The sequence below is a fragment of the Tetrao urogallus genome (genome assembly GCF_951394365.1).
Source record: "Tetrao urogallus genome assembly, chromosome: 2".
In the NCBI taxonomy this organism is placed as follows: domain Eukaryota; kingdom Metazoa; phylum Chordata; class Aves; order Galliformes; family Phasianidae; genus Tetrao; species Tetrao urogallus.
In genome coordinates, this window is record NC_136814.1 from 90385437 (window position 1) to 90403799 (window position 18363).

At 41.0% G+C, this 18363-nt stretch overlaps 1 protein-coding gene across 1 annotated transcript in view; it reads left to right on the plus strand.

The window, feature by feature from the left end:
• ERICH1 (glutamate rich 1) overlaps positions 1-17106 on the plus strand; it is a gene marked incomplete at both ends in the record, with an annotated part of 93936 nt that extends 76830 nt beyond the window's left edge. Inside the window, 2 exons of the mRNA XM_079550378.1 lie at positions 15576-15656; positions 16943-17106. Coding sequence (XP_079406504.1) covers positions 15576-15656; positions 16943-17106 — 245 coding nt within the window. The remainder of the gene's footprint in view (positions 1-15575; positions 15657-16942) is intronic.
• Positions 17107-18363: the final 1257 nt, after the last annotated feature.

Sequence of the window (18363 nt, forward strand, 5' to 3'; positions counted from 1 at the left end):
TCTTTTTGAAAATTGAGTGCTGAGATCATCTAGATGATTTCTAATGTATTTAATCTGCACTTCATTGTGTTTTATGCTTGTTTCCCCTTGATCAGAAAGCCACATGACATTAGGTAACTTCACAGGAACCTAATAGCACAAAGTGTAATAATGACTGTACTTCTTCAGTTTTCTGCAAGAAAAGCATTTTTTGTTTTAGATAAGGATAGGAAGCCAAACAAAAGACACACACAAAAAGCAACAACGACAACAACAACAAAAACTATACAAATGTTTGTTATTAAGGTATGTTTAAGGGGAAGCAGGAGAACTGAAAAGCAGTCATAATAAATACCCTTTCAACTTTGTCTTAGATATTTATTTTGAATTTGTTGCTCTGCAGGGAATCGTTTGTATTAGTTAAGAATGTTTATTCTGAAAGATTCCTTTTTTAAAAAAGCATCAAAAGAAAATTCATAGTTGTTTCTTTTCCTGCAAAACGTGATCTATAGCTTGAGTTCTGTCACCACATTTCCAGTATTTTCTTGTGTTCAACAAGATAATCTCGTGGTGGTGTCTAATGTGTGTATTATCAGTTGTGTTGCATTTCTTCCAGCTGGCTCTTTAAGAAAGATCCTTGCAGTAAGCACATTAACTGCTAATGAAAAATACAGTTTTGAGACTTAGAAATTTGTGTAGGACGTTGCACTCACAGTTTTCTAGCGAGGTGTGCAGATTTTATGCAGTTTTTACATAAGCAGTTCTGTAAGCAGATTTCCAGGGATACAGCATTGACCTACTAACTCTCTCAGTATTAGCATTAACTACCTAAACATCTGCACCCTAATCCATTGTTGGGGACACGTGTGAGGATTCATCAGAGGCATTCATCTAACTTCGGCTTAGTCTCCCAGCTTCTGCTGCTCACGGAGTGCCGAGCTGCAGAGGAGAGACAGGTGGTATGAAGAACCAAAAAGCAAGCTGTGCTAACATTATCTGCTGGAGCTAGAAATGTTACAGAGAAGCCCCATTTACTCTGCCCAGAGCTGTCACAGTACAGGAGTAAGCAGGAGCAGATTCTCAGGAGGATCTTTATAAGAGGCCAAGCTGCCTATGGGATTCCCACTTGAGTGCAGTGGTTTCTCGCTCTCACAGCCCCCTTTAATCAAGGCTGTATCACAGCCTGGCCCCAAAGCTGCACAATAGAAACACAAAGGAGGAATAACAGGATAACAGCGCAGCAACCAGCAAAGTCACAGTACATCCAATTAGCGTAGGAACTAAGTGTGAAAAGAAAAGGATTTTAAAACAACTTGTAACTAGAAGTACCACTCCTACACCAGCTGCAGGTGCCTGCAGTTAGAACGCAGAAGAGAGAACTGAAATGTTTTGTAACAGAAACTGGAAAAAAAGAAAAACAACAACGAGAAGTAGCCAAAGAAAAGAGACATTCAGAGCAGTACATTGGTTTATTTTAATTATGTGAATCAAGCAGCTGAATGCACTTCTACAGCTTTATCTGAGCAAAATCTAATTGCCCCAACTAGAATCTGACCTATAGAAACCCCTCACATACAAACAGGTAGCATGCAGCCTTCTGCTCCCAAATTCTGACTATGCTAACAGAGTTGGGTTTTAGGATTCCAAGAGGTCCTTTTACTCCTGGAAGCGTGCATTCTTTCAATCCAGTTTCCTCATGCATGAGCAAAAACCCATCAGAGTTAAATGCCAAGCCAGAATATTTCAAGGGCACCTGGGACACAAATGCAAAGCTGACTATTGTGTTTCTAGGTGTTCAGTCCACTTTCTCAATAATTTCCAAGGCTTCTCCTCCACTGGATGTGTAAGGTAGCTCAGCCCTCTTCTGCAGAGTGAAAAGCAGTCTCAAACTACTTGGCATGTGATGTATGATGGAAGTCTGAGCATGGCCAGGTCCTGGGAAGCAGCTGGAAACAATGACTTACCAAGGTGAGGTGAATGGGACAGAAGCAGAAATGGAACTATGCATGTGTGAGTCTGGTATTTCCCCTGCAGGTAATGATTCCCAGAGCTGTTTTGTTCTATTTAGCAACATTCTCGTGAACTACTTAAGACTTGTACTTTCAGATGAGAGTGATGAGAAACTTGGAAAGTGAAAGTCACGAAGTTGAGATGGTATTGAGCAAGTATCTCTAAGAGGATAGTCTTTTGAATAACAACTCAGGGTCCTTCATCAACCTTAATGCAGAGCCAGTTGTCCATGGCTGATCCAAATCATAGGATTTAATTATTCACAACTTATTGATGCTTTGTACTGCAGGCATTTGAACAGGAATTTTTCTGTTTGAAGCCAAGAAATCCTTGTTACCTTCTTTTTTCCTGAGTCCCTCAATTTGTTGCTGTTATTGTTTGTGAATATACAGGATAAGTCATCTGAAAACCTACCCAATAAAGGCATTCTTCAAACAGTTTCTGTTCCTTCTCTTCTCTAGTATTAAATCTGAATCCGTGGACCTGGATGTTATCTCAGTGCATGGAATCTTGTGTGTTTGCACTGCCATCCATTATGCCCTGCAGGAGCATTAACTTTCATTCCCAGTCTGGCAGTGTGTACTTGTGAGTGAGCAGGAGTCATTGCAGCTGAGCATTTTGTTCTGTGCAGAGCCCTCACACGGTGGAAATAACTGCATTCCAACTCTCAGTTCAATAGCATTGTGCAGCAGGATATTACTGTATAACTGTCAGTGCTGCTCTGGTATAGAAGTTTCCTCCAGGCACCCACAAGACAGATGGCTGTATCATCCCATAGCCATTCAACTCTGTATTGCAAAAAAGAAGTACAAACAAAAAATTCTAACTACTTATACTAAGCAATTTTACAGCTGTCTATCTGAAATTAAAGCATCCTCTCTTGTTTGCTTTGCTTTTTTATTGTGATACTTTTTTTTTTTTTTTTTTCCCAAGTATTGCACTGTGAGTAAGTAAGCTTCCACTGAGCTTTTAATGCTCACAAAAAAAATAGGACACTAGGATCCAAGAACCATGCTTCAAATGGTAGGAGATCAAGCATGAGAGGATTCTGAAAAACAGCGTAAATTGAACACTTTCTATAGGCCAGTGTAAAAAGCAGTCTCTTGTAGCAAAGGACTTTTGTCCTTTGAAGTTGAGGATAACTTCCTGGTTCTGGTACTGGGCAGACCAAGCAGAGGTGAAGTGTTACTGGACCTGCTGCTCATCAGTGTAGAGGAGATTGTTAAAGTGGTTAAGATGGAGGCAGCCTGGGTTGCAGTGACCACGCTCTGATTGAGTTCATGATCGTGAAGAAGGGCCTGGCAAGGAGCAGAGTCAGGACCCTGAAGTTCAGGAGAGTGAAATTCCAGTTGTACAAGGAATTACTGGATGATCTCCCCGAGGGAGATTGTCCTTAGGGACATCAGAATGGAACAGAGCTGGCAGATCTTTAAGGACACCTTTCTGAGTGTGGAAGACCTCTTCCCTCCCCCAGCATAAGAAATCGGAGAGGAGGCAGGAAACTAGCATGGCTAAGCAAGGACTGCTGGTTAAATTGAGGAAAAAGAAGTAAAAGTACAGGGAATGGAAGCAAGGATGGGTGGCTTGGGAAGAATTCAAGGATGTCATACAACAAATATGCGGAGCTGTTGGAGGACCACAATGATGATCAGAGGGCTGGAGCACTTCTCCTCTGAAGAAAAGCTGAGGGAACTGGTCTTGTTTAGCTTGGAGAAGGGAAAACTCTGGGGAGATCTTATTGTGGCTTTCCAGTACCTGAGGAGAGCTTATAAGCAGAAAAGAGACTGACTTTTTACATTGTCTTATAGTGATAGGACAAGGGGGAATGTCTATAAACTAGAAGAGGGGATATCTCAGAGCAGCTCTTAGAGGATGCTGCAGCACTGGCTCACATTGCCCAGGGAAGTTCTGGAGGTGTTGGATGGAGTCCTGGGCAGCCTGATTTAGTGGTGGGTGCATGTTATTAAAAACACAGATTCACCATACACGTTTGAGCTGTTTTTTTATTTGTCTTGCAGTCAAATGATTTGGTTGCTTTCTTGACCCCTTACTGAACTGGCATTTTCATAGAAATGCTATTTCATTTCCTAATATTCTTAATTACCCTACATAGCTGTGTGTACAGCTTTGCTATGCCTTACGTAGAATCTTGTCTGCCATTTTGCCACAAGTTGTTCGTGATCAAGCTGTGCTTCTGCAGCTCTGCACAGTCAGCTTTCAGTTGTAGTCACTGTAATAAACATAGTGGAATCAGCAGTCTTTGTTCTCCCATTATTCATCAACTTTTTAAGGTCATTCAGAACTTTGCTGAGCAGCGCACATCTTGGCATGAAATCCCATAGGATTGCATTGGTGATTTCCTTCCAGTGGGACTCTTGCATTCCTGCTTTGTTTTTGTGTCTTTTAATTGCTTATTCATACAAATGAGGATCTTCTTAGCCCACGTGAACTCCTTTTACAAGTTGTTTTGTTTTGTTTTGTTTTCAATTTAAACAAATTCAGCTTAGTACACAGCTTAACCACTTATAAAGGCAGTGGGCTTGTGAAATGTATTTTCCCTTTGCAGAAGTTTTATGGACTGTTGCACAATGTATTTTCTCATGTGTCTGCTCCTTCTTTTTCTTGCAGTGGTTACTACTGATTTGCTGAACAAAGACAGCAGGTGTGGTGGTCTTATAGAACCAAGGAATCATGAGTTGGAAGGTACCCACAAAGATCATCATGTCCAACTCTGGTTCCATATAGGACCACAAAGGGAAAAACCCTTCTCCGGTCCCGTTGGCAGTGCTGTGCCTGTAGTTCCTCGGGTCACTTTTGGATCCCTTTGTTAAAATGATCCATTTTACCACCATGCAGGCCTCTGATACTAACACAATTCCCAGAGGTAACACACTGCAGCTAGCAGTTGTGTTATTTCATCCCTCAGTTAGTTTAGAGCTGTTAGATGAATACTGTCTGGTCCTAGTGATCCTTAGCATTGTGTCATGGGAGATACAATCTCCCATGAAGAGAGCAATCAGTCTTAAGTCCATTGTGTCACGTTTAAATGCAAGTGTTCACTACCGTTCCCCTCTTGGGTTTGGCTTTCCACCTCTAGGTAATTTAACTTCTGTTTTAATCATTTCTGTTTGGCCTACAGACAGACAGCCAGCCACAACACTTAATCAGAATAAAGACTGCATAATGAAAAAATAAGCATTATAGAAATGCTACTCCTTTGATTAATGAATTTTTCATGCTTTACCTCCTGCATAGATTGTTTTACACTCTACTGATGCTGATGGAAGAATCTTCTAGTGTTCATCTAAAGAATTCACAACAGAAGAAATGTACCTGTACTCTGGATTATGCCTAGAAATAGATTACTGATCCTGCTAAGTAGCCACAGCTGTGCTGGCACAATGCCATTCCAGAAATAATAGAAGTCTTATTAAGGGATTAGAGCATTTAAATAGGAATACAGATATCATGGATCACTGTATGTAATTGGCAATGTGAGGGCGATTACAAGGAAACAAAACAAGGGAATATGTCAGAAACTGCATGAGAACATAAAATTAACTCAGAAAGTTTCCACTAAATCCATGTAATTTAACCTATCACTTTGAAGCATTTTCTATCATTCTTGGAATACTACAGTAATCTTTATCTTACTGAATTGCAGTTTTAACTTTTACAGGACAATTTTTTTCAGCCCTTTTTTATTTTACATAGGTTAATTCATTAGCCTGTTGCATTGGAAACATGCAGCATGGAAATATACTGCATCCAGGCTTTTATATCTACCAGAATGGATCAAAGTGTTTACATTTTCCAAATTAGAAACTATATGTGAGTGCTACAGATCTAGATATCCATTACTGCCAAATGTGAAGAACATCAGACCACTAAGGAAAACTTTAGACAAATAGTTTAGATACATGGGTCTATGTGTGTCCAACCTTTTGGCTTGCCTGGGCCACAATGAGTAAAGAAGAATTATCTTGGGCTGCATATGAATTATATAATGTAGTTAATGTCTGTAAGTAACAAAATGGTTTTTTTTTAAACTATTTTTAAATTAAAACATTTGAAAAAGAGGGCAAGAAAATCATAAATGGATGGGCATGTATGATTTTGAACTTCTTGACGTTCTGATGCATTTCTTTACACAGTAATGGAAATTTTTTATAAAGTTCTGCATTTTAGAATAGCTCAAGATTCACTGTTACTGTGATAGCACATGCCTTTCACAAGGGTATTCTTCAAGTTTTAGCAGGTAGGTCAGGTACTTTGAAGTTTGAGTTTGAAGAAAAACAAAACAACAACAAAAACCCTTACAAACTTTTTTTTAGGGTTTATGACTCAATTTATAAAACCATATGGAACCACACATTTTGAGTATCTGAAATAGTATTTGAAAAGAACAGAGATGTACCAGTGTAATGGTTGACTGGAGTTGTATTCTTCTGTTATTCTTCTCTTGTAAATCAGTGCTTTAGAAGCAGAACTAAAATTATGGTCATGATTTGAATGTATCCATATTATCTTAAAACAAAGCCTTTTCCATTCAGGAGTCCTAGTACCCCAAACATCCTTTCTGCAGATATTTTTTTCATATTGCGGTGCTGCTCTGAGATAAATTAGAAGTGCCCCTAGCTACAAAAAAGCAAGTTACAGATGGCAGGGTATGGACTAAGTGCAGGGCTTATTGTATATTAGGGTCTTTCTCATACGTAAAATATGATAGTTCTTCACAAGCCTCCATTTGCAGGCACCACAGCAGATCTCACGGCCTTCTAAACCTCAGCTAATATACCTAAGTACTTCTGGAATTACGTGCCAGAAGGCTATTTCTTAAGATTTCTCATTTGTGTGATTCACTTCGAAAACTTGACATATGTGTAATAGGATGTCAGCGTGGGATGTAGAGGAGGAGGGAAAAGAGCCCTGCTCAGTAGCTGCACATGCATCTGCCCATATGCACAGATTTGCTGATGAAAAAAGTTCTCAGCAGCAATATAGAACTGGTAGGAATGAACTGTTCAGTTTCTTACAAATGGTTCAAATTCCAAAAGCTCTAGGCTGTGTGTATACATGTATTGGATAAGTAACCACCCAGCATGTCAGTATAGCTGTTTGCTGGGTATCAAACTGCATAAGAGATCTGGAACTCTATGTGGTGGAGCCACTCATAATCTGAGATCCTCTACAGATGGAGCGAGGGAAGTCTGCGAGACCATGGAATCTGACAGTCAAGCTTTCTATCACATCAGCCACAGTGGGAACAAAGGACACAGTGTGAAGAGTTCTTAGCACAGATTGTAATAAATTTTCTCATATTGTTTCTCACAGTGACAAACACCCACTGTTCAGCCTGGCACACGAGCCAATATGTGGTGGGTGTCTTGAGGTAGATGGAGTCTAGTGAACTTTGTGAAGGAGAGCAGAGTGAGGGGTCATGCCTTATTCCTTAACAAGCTCCCTCTTCTTTGCACCATCTTTTCTAAGTGGACATTTCAGGCTCTTCACAGGAAAGAGCCTAATGCCTTGTTTCTAGATGTGCTCTTGAGTAACGAATTGTCTTGTGAGTGCTGCTTAAGTTTTCCTATCCACATCAGCAGTGAGACAGGAGTTGAAGAATGGCATTCCAGTGTATGAATATACTCACCTTCTTCACAACTGTCAGCATGGCACTGAACGTGCTCCCATTGCACTACCTTCCTGAAGTGTTTGCATATGCTCTGAGTAGTGGGACTGTTGCAAGACTGTGCACTGCATCTCTTATTCGTGGGTTAACTGGGACCTCCAGGACCTCCACTGGAAGTCTGTTCATTGCCTGCCAGATAAGAACCTTCCCAAAATAATTGGTGTAGATAAATCTTTCCACCCATGTAGTTCCTAGTCCAATGAGAACAGCCCAGCATCTCTGGTATCTTAGAAGCAGCAAGCCATAAAGATCTTTTTTAAAAAAGACGGTCGTTATTCCACCATGTGTTTTAAGGCCTGGATTTAAAGCAGAAAACACGACGGGGAAATGCTTGTGCTGTAATATCACTTGCACAGCAAAGGTGGGCAAGCTTCTATCCTCTTTCCTCACCTTGCCCCATCTGCTAGTTCAGCTCTCTGTTGCTGTCCAATCCCTACTTTCTGGAAAGTTGTATGAATGATTATGGTAGAACCAAATATCAGAGTTGCAGTGCTGTGAGCATTGCAGCACCTTTTTTAAACGTGCTAATTCCCATTAAGGACTTCAGAGTTGCAAGATCCCAGGTCTTCTCTCTGCCTTTTGCTTATCTTATTGATTTTGGGTTTTCTGGTTTGTTTGTTTGTTTTGCATTTTGGTTAAGTTCTTTGGATCTTCAGTTGTAAAATGAGTAAATATTTCTGTACTGCTGTACGTGTAAATTACGGAAAAACAGTCAGTGAATTTATTTACTCAGTCATTGTACAGAATGGGACGTTCTGTAGGGCAGTGGCTGTCTAATGGGGCTCGGGTATTGGAAGCCCAAAAGATGCTGTAGTGTGCTTTGTGTCACATTGTGTATCTCTTCCTGCAGGCCCTTAAATTCAGTCCTTCTCATTAATTGACTTTTCTGTGTGTAGTGGGCCAATCCATGAACCTCAGTGTTGCTCTGCCTCTTTGAAGACCTACACTGAGTGAGGGGAATTGAAGCTGAGATACTGAGATCCACTAGCTGGGACCTAAGGTAAAAATTACAGTGCAAGGACAGCAGTGCCCCTCCTCTGGACACACTCCAGCAGATCCACGTATCTCCCATGCTGAGGACTCCACATCTGAGCACAGCACTCCAGGTGGAGTTTCACCAGCACAGAGTAGAGGGACAGGATCATCTCCCTCAACTTGCTGGCCACGCTTCTTTAGGTGCAGCCCAGCAAACAGTTGGTTTTCTGGGCTGCAGGGGCACATTGCTGGCTCATGTCCAGCTTGCCATCTACCAGTAGACCCAGGTTCTTTTCAGCAGGGCTGTGCTCCGTCCTTACATCCCCAGCTTGTACTGATAGTGGGAGTGGCTACAATACAGGTGCAAGTCCTTGGGCTCTGTTGTTCCTCATGAGGTTCACCTGGGCCTACTGCTCAAGCCTGTCTAGGTCCTTCTGGATAACATCCTGTCCCTCATGTCAACTGCACCACACAGAAAACAGAAAAAGTAGATGCTGTGTCATCTGCAAACTCGCACTCAATCCCACTGTCAGTGTTATTGATGAAGATGTTAAAGCATAGTACTGCTTTAGTACTAGTACTGACCCCTGAGGGACACCACTCATCACTGATCTCTGCTGAGACATTGAGTCACCACTCTCTGGGTATGATTTTGCAACCAGTTCCTCATCTATCAAACAGTCCACTCATCAAATCCATATCTTTCCAATTTGGAGAGAAGGATGTGATGGGAGACTGTGTCTGAAGCCACTGAAGTCCAGATAGTTGACATCAGTGGTTCTTCCCTTGTCCACTGATGGAGTTACACCATCATGAAAAGCAGCAAGGTTGGTCAGATGGGGCCGTCCATGAATACCTCCCTCTCTTCTGTATGCACAGCTTCCAGGAACATCTGCTCCATGATCTTCCCTGGCAGGGAGGTGAGGCTGAGGCTGAAAGTTTGGTAGTTCCGTGGGGTCATCCCTTATATCTGTCTTAAAAATAGGTACTATATTGCCTTTTGTTCAGTCATTAGGATCTTCACTTGATCACAGTAACTTTTCAAATATCATCAAGAGTGGCTTGGTGACTACATCAGCCAATTCCTTCAGGACTCTAGGATGCATCTCATTGTAATCCATAGACTTATCTAGTTCAGGTTAGTTCAGGTTCCTCAGGCAGTTGCAAACCTGATATTTGCTTACAGTGGTTAGGCACATTGCTCCCCCTAGTCCCAACTTCCAAACCATCCTCTCCAGGGCTGTATGTAGAGCAGTCACTAGTGAAAGCTTAGGCAAAAAATATATGTTTAATGTATCACCCTTTTCCTTGCTCGCTGTTACTAGTCTGGCTGTTGCTCACTAGGGAGGGTACACTCTCAACTTTCCTTTCCTGGTTGTCATACCCATAGAAGCCTTGCTTTGCCCTCTTGCCAAGTTCAGTTCCAGTAGGGCCTTGACCTTCCTGACTCCACCTTTACACAGCCCTATACTCCTCCCAGGTTACCAGTCCCTGTTTCCACTGCCTGTGCATTTTCTTCTTACTCTCCAGTTTGACCAGCAGGTCCCAGTTCAGCCATGCCAGTCTTTTGCCTGTCTTTCCTGACTTCCTACACGGTGGATGGAGAGCTCTTGTGCCCTGAGGAAAACTTTGTAGGAAGGCAGCTAAGTACAGTGTGCATGTAACCCTACCAGGACTATTTGAATTGAACACTGTGCTGTAGAAGTTCAGTGTAATATAAAGAAGAATGGGGATGAGTCATTTTGTTACTATCCCTTGTATTATTATGAATCTAAGAGTAATTTTTCTGAATGCTTTTACGCTGCCATAAACCTGTCAGCTCTTTACTGCTAGGCACTGCAATAAGAGTAGCAGTGTTCCAAAGAATCTGCTTTTGTCATATGGTCCCCAGTGTCTGTGATTTAACACAGCTAATAATGAATCAGGTATCTACTACAGATTTATGCACCTGCTTTGTTATAGTACATGAGCTTTCCATGTTATACCATAAGGTCTTGGGGTACAGAAGAAAAGCCAAATTACGTGTTAAAACTATTTTATCTGCTTTCTTTCCTGTAAAGTTTCGGAAACACATGCTTCATCAGAAGCTGCCTTTTTTCTACACTAGATCTCCTCATGGCTGTATTGTTTGTTAGTGCTGTATTAGCCAAAGGCCTAATTTTAGTAATATTGTATTATATTATTATAAAAGTAAAAAAATAAAATTTTAATAATTGGCCTAAGCAGCATTCCACTTTCTCTGGTGTTTGTTCCCTTTACATTTATAGGAAGTAATCAAATGCCTCCCAGTCTTCCATTTGCAAGGTTGAACAAGATAATTTCTTCGGGTAATATGCTGCTCTTCTTCATACCAAGTTTACTTTGAACTCCCCTGTTATAATCAATGGAGAGCAATCCATGTGACTGCATTTACACTGTTGATGTCTACATCTGAGCATGCTGCATCATCTCACTGTATTATCCATCATCACTTCTTTTTGTTCACAACATCAATATGTAAAATATGTATACTGCGGTGGCTGTTTAAAGCAGCTAGTTCAGCTAGTGCAGAGGCAGACATCTGTGCTATACAGGTCTAAGACAGCAGAGAGAAATCCAGCCCAGAAACACATGCCAGAGGGCTTATGCATTTGTGCTATGTCTGTGCTACTGCCAGTGACAGCAATGCTTACCTATCTTTACTTGGAAATACTTAAAAAAAAAAAAGTTCCAGGATCACTTCTCCCGTTTCCACAATGGCATCCTGGTAAGGTCTCTTAGAAGTCTTTTGAGACAATTCTTCTCTTTTTTTTTTCTTTCTTATTATGCAATTTCTATCAGGTACAGTCTGCAGTAATTTCTAATGTACAATTTTCTTCCAGAGCAGTTGTTCTCCTTTACCCATAGCAGAAATTAACATGATTTTCTGCTATTATGTGGGGGATTTTTGCTGGTAAATTTTTGTCTATTATTCTGTCCTTTGATGTCATCAAAGCAATGTGGGTAGGCAGGCTGCAAATACAGAAGTAACCACTTGGCAATGGAGCTGTGGGAAGTGAACGAGTCAATTCACAGAATGAAATAAAGGAGTAGTTTATGCTGTTTCACTGGTAACTCCATAAGCCTCAGCAACTCTCTTGCTACTGTCTATCCATAACCTTAGATGACTTTTAGGGCTGAACTGTTTACAGTTGGTGATCTATGCCTCAGTTTATCCACATGGTATTCCATTCCCCTTCTATTGACAGCATTTTCTACTTCCACCAGCAACATATTCCAATACAGCTCCCTCATTTTGTGCTCCACAAAGATAGTACTGTGTAATGCAACAATATGACTAACATTGTTCCTGTTTCTTGCCTGGCTCATCGTCTTAAAATTCATCAACTACCTTCAGATCCCTCCTTAACACCGTGCTTTGCTGCAACGCCCACAAAAATTTGGAAACAGTCTGACTGTGAGTGAGCTGAGAACATTGCCTTGCATGCCAAGCACTATATTCTCTTTGTTTCCCAGTGCTCCTCCATCTGTTGGCACCCACCTGCTTCTAAATGGATTGTGAGCACTTTGGGGCAGGACCCCGGCCTTCTTTGATGAGCTCATGGGGTTGGGGTCTAATCCTTTTACCACTGAAGAGCTGGTGTTTTTAGTTACATTTGTGTCAGGCAAAATTCCTTTGAACTTAGCTTTAATTTTTAAACAACTCATAGAATGATTTGTGAGGAAGTACTCTCAGATCTAATATCTGTTTCAGATATCTGTTGCTTGGGTCCCCTGTCACTTCTCTTCCCAATGGCCAATGAGTAGATTTCACTTTTCCCTATTTTTATTTTTTCTCTTCTTCCCCTTCCTCTCTGGTTTGCATTTTTACTCTCCATATTAGACTTGGGGTTTGCTGGCAGCTGCAGACTCAGCTGATGGATCTTTATGCATGTGAACTCAACTCATCATCCTTTGCAGAGCACTGTATGCCGCTGCAGCTCTGTGGGTGAAAGATGCTGCTCTTGCCAGCTGCTTGCTGTTCCTATGCTCTGTCTCTTGCACACTACCAGCTTGCATTGCTCTTCTCTCCCTCTGCTTCAGGAAGGAGAAAGACGTGGTGAGGCACTGGCACAGGCTAGATGGGGCTCTGGGCAACCTGGTCCTGTGGAAGAAGTTCCTACCTACGCTAGGGGGGCTGGAACTAGTTGGCCTTTGAGGTTCCTTCCAATCTCCAAGTACGTCCAAATAAGTTGTTCACCTTAGTTGACTCCTACTGCATTTGGGAAAGCAGCACATGCTCATCCTGAAGGCATGGGTTTACATCAAGAAACATTTAATTTCATCATTGATTCCTCCTCTTAATGGAATAGAACACAAGGTTGTAAGTACAGATGAGTTGGGTCAAAGAATTCCTCACCTTTAATTCTGGAATGGGGAGGGAAGCGAGGATGTCAGCATGTAATTTGCATTTGTGCCTGCTTGTTGCCTATTAGAAAACTGTCTGTCAAGCAACAAAGGTGCCAGTAGATGAATGAGTTGAGCAGTCTGCTCTGCTAGCAGGATCCTCATGTATTTGCCAAGAGAGCAAATCTCTCTTGTAACGAGAGCCATGCACTGATTGGGGTTGTCTTGCTCCCTCAGCCCAACCCAGAAGTGACTGTGGAGGGGATCTGTAGCTCTGCAGAACTTCTGGCTGATGTGGCAGTCATGGTTCCTCTCTGGGATGTGAACTTCCAAAGGAACTGAAGCAGACTTCTGTTTGTTCAAAGAACTGAAATAACGTAGAAGCCAGGCATGTGGTTCTTTCAGAGACCTTGGGAAAGTCATACAGATTTTGGTAACACCTTCAGTTACAGAAAACATTTTTCTCTTTAACTATGTTGAGCACAGCCAAGAAATAACCTTTAAAAGATCTGTGGCATTCAAGGCATCCTGTTTCCCTTTTATTTTTAGCAGAAGGATGCTGGATGGGAGGTTCTCCCTGTCTGAACACCGTGCCCCAGGAAGCCCTCCTCCCCACTGCCATTCTCTGAACTAGAAAAATCACACAGGTACAAACATGATTAGTAATGCCTTTTGAACTCTACTGAAATTGTGATACTGCTTTGAATGTGAGCAAGATGGGAAATTTAAAGGAAAAAACCTGCATTCCTCATTTCCATACAAATGCAGGCTTTAGGAACCTGCTCTGAGCAGCAATCCTGGGTGCTTTTCTTGTACACAAAGAACAACATTTGGCAGACTGTGAGAAACAGAAACAAGAAGAAATGGCTTTGCCTTTTTCCAGTGTAGATTTTAAGCTCGAACTTGTTTGTACAGACACAGTGACTTACATTCACTAATGCACTGTGTTTCAGTGGTGTCTCCTGTTATGATAATGTGAACCCAAATTATGAAGAAGTCTTTCAGCGAGCTCCCCATTTTATTGCATTAATGAGAAACAATCAACATATTTCCTACAGCTGAGACATGCAACAGTTAAGATTTAGCACGGGACCACTGTTCAAGTGTATATTTTAAAAGGACCAGATTAGCAATTTCCCAATCTGCTTAATATTTAGATTTATGCTATAGAACCAGTGCAACTTACCTTAGCTTTTCAGCAGATAAGACATAACTTCACTGATGCTAACAGAGTTCATATGATATAAATGTGGTGTGGCAAGAGAAAGGTGAAATCTACCCACAAGCCAGAGCCTCAGAATAAAGTAGCATCACTCCTTTCTATCACGTGAATTAAACACCAGCTGAAAAGTAAACAAGTTACAGTAATTCTTGATAACTGATATCACTGCAGAATGCCTAATGTAGAATATTTCTCCAAGTAGAAAACTTTCATTTTTCTGCTGGTTTATGGCAGGAATGTTACAGAACTTTGGAATGCCATAGTAAAGAGCCTGGAGGGGTGTAAATCAGCACTGTTCTGTCAAGCGCTTCTGATGTACGCTGATGTGGTCTCGCAGAGCACACTGGTGCTGTGCTGGTTGACATCTCCTGAAGATTTATCCTACATGCTTAGAAGTGTGACTAACTGGAGCTGAATTGTGCCTTGCTATCCTTACTCAAGGTTGCATCTATTGATGGTGAAAAGGAAGAGTTTTGTCATTGCAGTCTATCCATGGAAACTTTTTAAAGAAAGACAAATGGATTTTATAGATCAGATTTTACCAACCCAGGAGCTGAACTGAGTCCAAGCTCACTGCAAAGGAATCACAGTTAAGAGAAAGTAGTACTAATAGTAAAAATAAATATTAGATTAGGTGTTTTCTAGAGTTAAGGCTTCAGCAGTTGAAAAGGGAGGCAAGAACATGCATCATACCAGGTAAAGGAGATCGCTCCCAGAAAAGAAAGATTATTTTTAAATGTGCTTCCAAATAACCTTGTTGTATTATTAACACATCCTTTCAACTTGGGTCATGGCTGAATAAAGCTTCCTACACAGGCTGTCCTACAGATATAAACGTATACTCTAAATCACATAAAAGCAATCCAATCCTATTTGCATTGTTAGTCTGTGATACAAAATGCTGTAACGACCTCTTTTTTTAAGTCCAGTGCTATCTATAAAACAGGCTTAGGCCTTGTTGTTCTTAGAGAGGTCAGCTGTTGCTTTGGTTTCTTAATGAGCTTCAGACATTCCCAGAGAGCTTTCTAATATTGCAGACATACCTAGCCCCAGGCAAGACACATGCAGCCTCTGCCAACACCTAAGCTTTGCAGACGGATCACATGTGACAGGTTATGCAACTCAGCTGGGCTTTATATATGAGTACGATGTTAGCATTTAAGGAACCTACAGGGAAAAGAGCACCAGGTAAGGAGAAAATGTTTGTGCATGTTGCTTCTTGGAGTACTCTGGCACTCCTAACAAAGCATATTAAATTTAATCTTTGTTTCCTTTGAAGGTCAGTGTAGAAAGTCCTTGGGAGTTAGTAATGTTTTCTGTGTTCTAAAATTGCAGGGACTGAAATTCAACAAAGACTTAGAAATAATGGTTATCCCCCTGCGGAGAATGACACCAGGGTATATAAGGTTGCTGCAGGTATGAAAATTCCAACTCTTTTTCTGCTCTTAATTAGTTTGTTGAAATATTTTTCTTGCTCAGATGGATTTTTGTTTCAAATTTTTGCCTGACCAACCCAAGGGAACCCTGGCTTCTGTTTGGTTAACATTCATAAAAACTCAAAGAGGTCTTAATTAAGCTTCTGCTGGAAAGTAAATGAATTACGATAATTCTTGATAATTGGTATCATGTTGGAATACCAAGTGCAGGGTACTTAAAAGAAACTTGTGTTTCTGCAGTGCTTCTCTATCGCTTTTGATTGTGTGTTTGGGGCAGTAGGATAACATTAATAGGAATGAGAATGGTGGGGTTCTGAAGACCTTGTAATAAGTTCTCGGTAAAACAGTTCAACCAACTTCTATGATTATGACTGCAGAATCACAGAATGGTTTGGCTTGGAATTAAAACCATCTAGTTCCAACCCCTGCCTACCATGGGCAGGGACACCTCCCACAAGATCAGATTGTCCAAAGCCCCATCCAACCTGGCCCTGAACACCTCCAGTAAAAGAGTATCCACAGCTTCTCTGGGCAGCCTGTGCGAGTGCCTCATCAACAAAGAGTGAAGAATTTCTTCCTTATGTGTAAGGACATAAGGATGATAAAGAAGCTGCCAATAGTATTGATCTGCCCAGGGTGGTGTTGGCTCAGTGTACCTGGAAATGTTCAAGGAACATTATGCCTTTGCTAAAGTAGCCACACTGTTAACTACTGAGCTCTGATTATTTAAGCTCACACAGAATCTGGAAGTGAATCTTAGGTTCCTTGAAATGGGAACTTTGTGAATCATTTCAGTGGTGCCACACTTTCCATCTGCTGATTGCAAAGGAAAGCTTAAAGAATGAAGGTTTTGTGTAAGAAATGCCACAACTAGAAAGATGCACAGTATGTTTTAATTCACAAGTTCAATATATGTAAGAAATTGTTTTGCTTTATAGAGAATCCATGCAATTATCTTGGTGTATCATATACTTCCATTAGGCAATTAATTTCTTATTGTTACTCGGAGAATTGATAAATAATGAACTATTTATCTTTACTTTGATTGGCGTTACCTGCTGTTTTCTTACACTTAAAGAGTTTGTGTTAAAGCTTGTCTGTTTGGTCCAGTGCTACCTATGGAGCTAATGAAAGATGTTACTGATCCCTTTTAGCTTTACTTTCCTGGATTTATAACTACCATTCTAGAGAGCATCATTGAAATTAGGAGTTTTTCTGTTGAAATCAGCAGAATCAGCATAATAACTTGCTCTGTTTTCCCTATAGACTCAAGCTGCAGGAAAGATAGTTATCAACTCATCGGACGTACTGCTGCAACGGGCAGCCTTGCTCCTGGGCACGCTTGGGATCAGTCTCTCCAGCTACAGTACACACCAGCTGGCTCAACAGAAGAGACTTTCCGTGACCCTTTAAGCTGTGCTGAGATGTGACCTGAGAAGTAAATGCTTGTGTCAGTAATGCTGATGAGTAGCTTTTCTGTCTCCATTGCTGGTGTGGAGGTAATGAGACACGTTACAGCCTCGATTTCTACATGCAGAGTTAAAAAAGATGAAAGAATACAGACTTCTCCAGGGAAGAAAAAAGTATCATGACTAACGGAAGTCAGATTTCCAGGAACTTGTAAATACAGTGGATCTGGGTGGTCTCATGAGGTCCCTTCCAACCCCTGCAGTTCTGTGATTCCTTGATTTTGTTTGTTATCCAGTGTATACATAAAGAGACATCCAAATGTATATAATACAGTTTAAATCAGAGTAGATGTAAGCAGATGGATGAGGGTGCCATGCTTGTTTGGCATCACCTTGCTCCTGCTTTAGCAAATTGACTCCTATACGAAGACTGGTTTTGAAAAAGGAAAGTCAGAAACAATACATTCCTCATGATAAGAGTCAAACCAGATAAAGAGAATCTTTCATAGGCTGTTTGTATGTTTATGTCTAACTAGAAATACACGTCTGTGTGAGTTACAGGAATTGTGCACTCTAACCGTTAACACTGAATCTTAAACTTTTCAATGCCTTTTGTATAGAAATGTGTGTGCGTTGTAGCACATGCTGATTTCTTTGTGCAGCAGCAGAGATGGCTGAAGGCTCTGCCATCACTACATTGCTGGAAAGGAACCATGACAGCAGTCCAGATGACTTTGTAATCCTGTACAGAAACCCTCTACTCTAGAAAGGATCAGTAAAAATTTTGGGCTGAGTCTTGTTGTAGGGCTAAACATCTGATTGTATTCCTCTGCAGAAACCCTCACTGCAAAATATGCATGCTGATTAAAATAGAGATTAACCTTCCTTTCTTTTCCCCTGTTTTCTTGTTCTTCTTACTCAATATAATAGCTTATTCAGCAATGTTCTTTTACTGTTGGTTAGTATTTGTCCAACGCTCTGTGTAAATATGGCTTTGTAGACTCTTCCATGCATATGTTACTGTTTGAAATCCTTTGTTCTCACTTAATAAATGCAAATATATTTTTTCAGTGTTTAAATTTGTTTCTTCTGTCAACAGTGTTTGTATTCAACCACTAAGGGGCATCCTTCACAGCTGAATGTTCTGAAGTCCTCAGATTGTTCAGCGCAACATGACAAACCACACATGGAATCAAGTTGAAGTTCTTACCTGTCCTTTTCAGAACTGTTCTGGCTCCTATATCCTATTGTCACCCCCTCCAAGAGATGTGTCTTTCT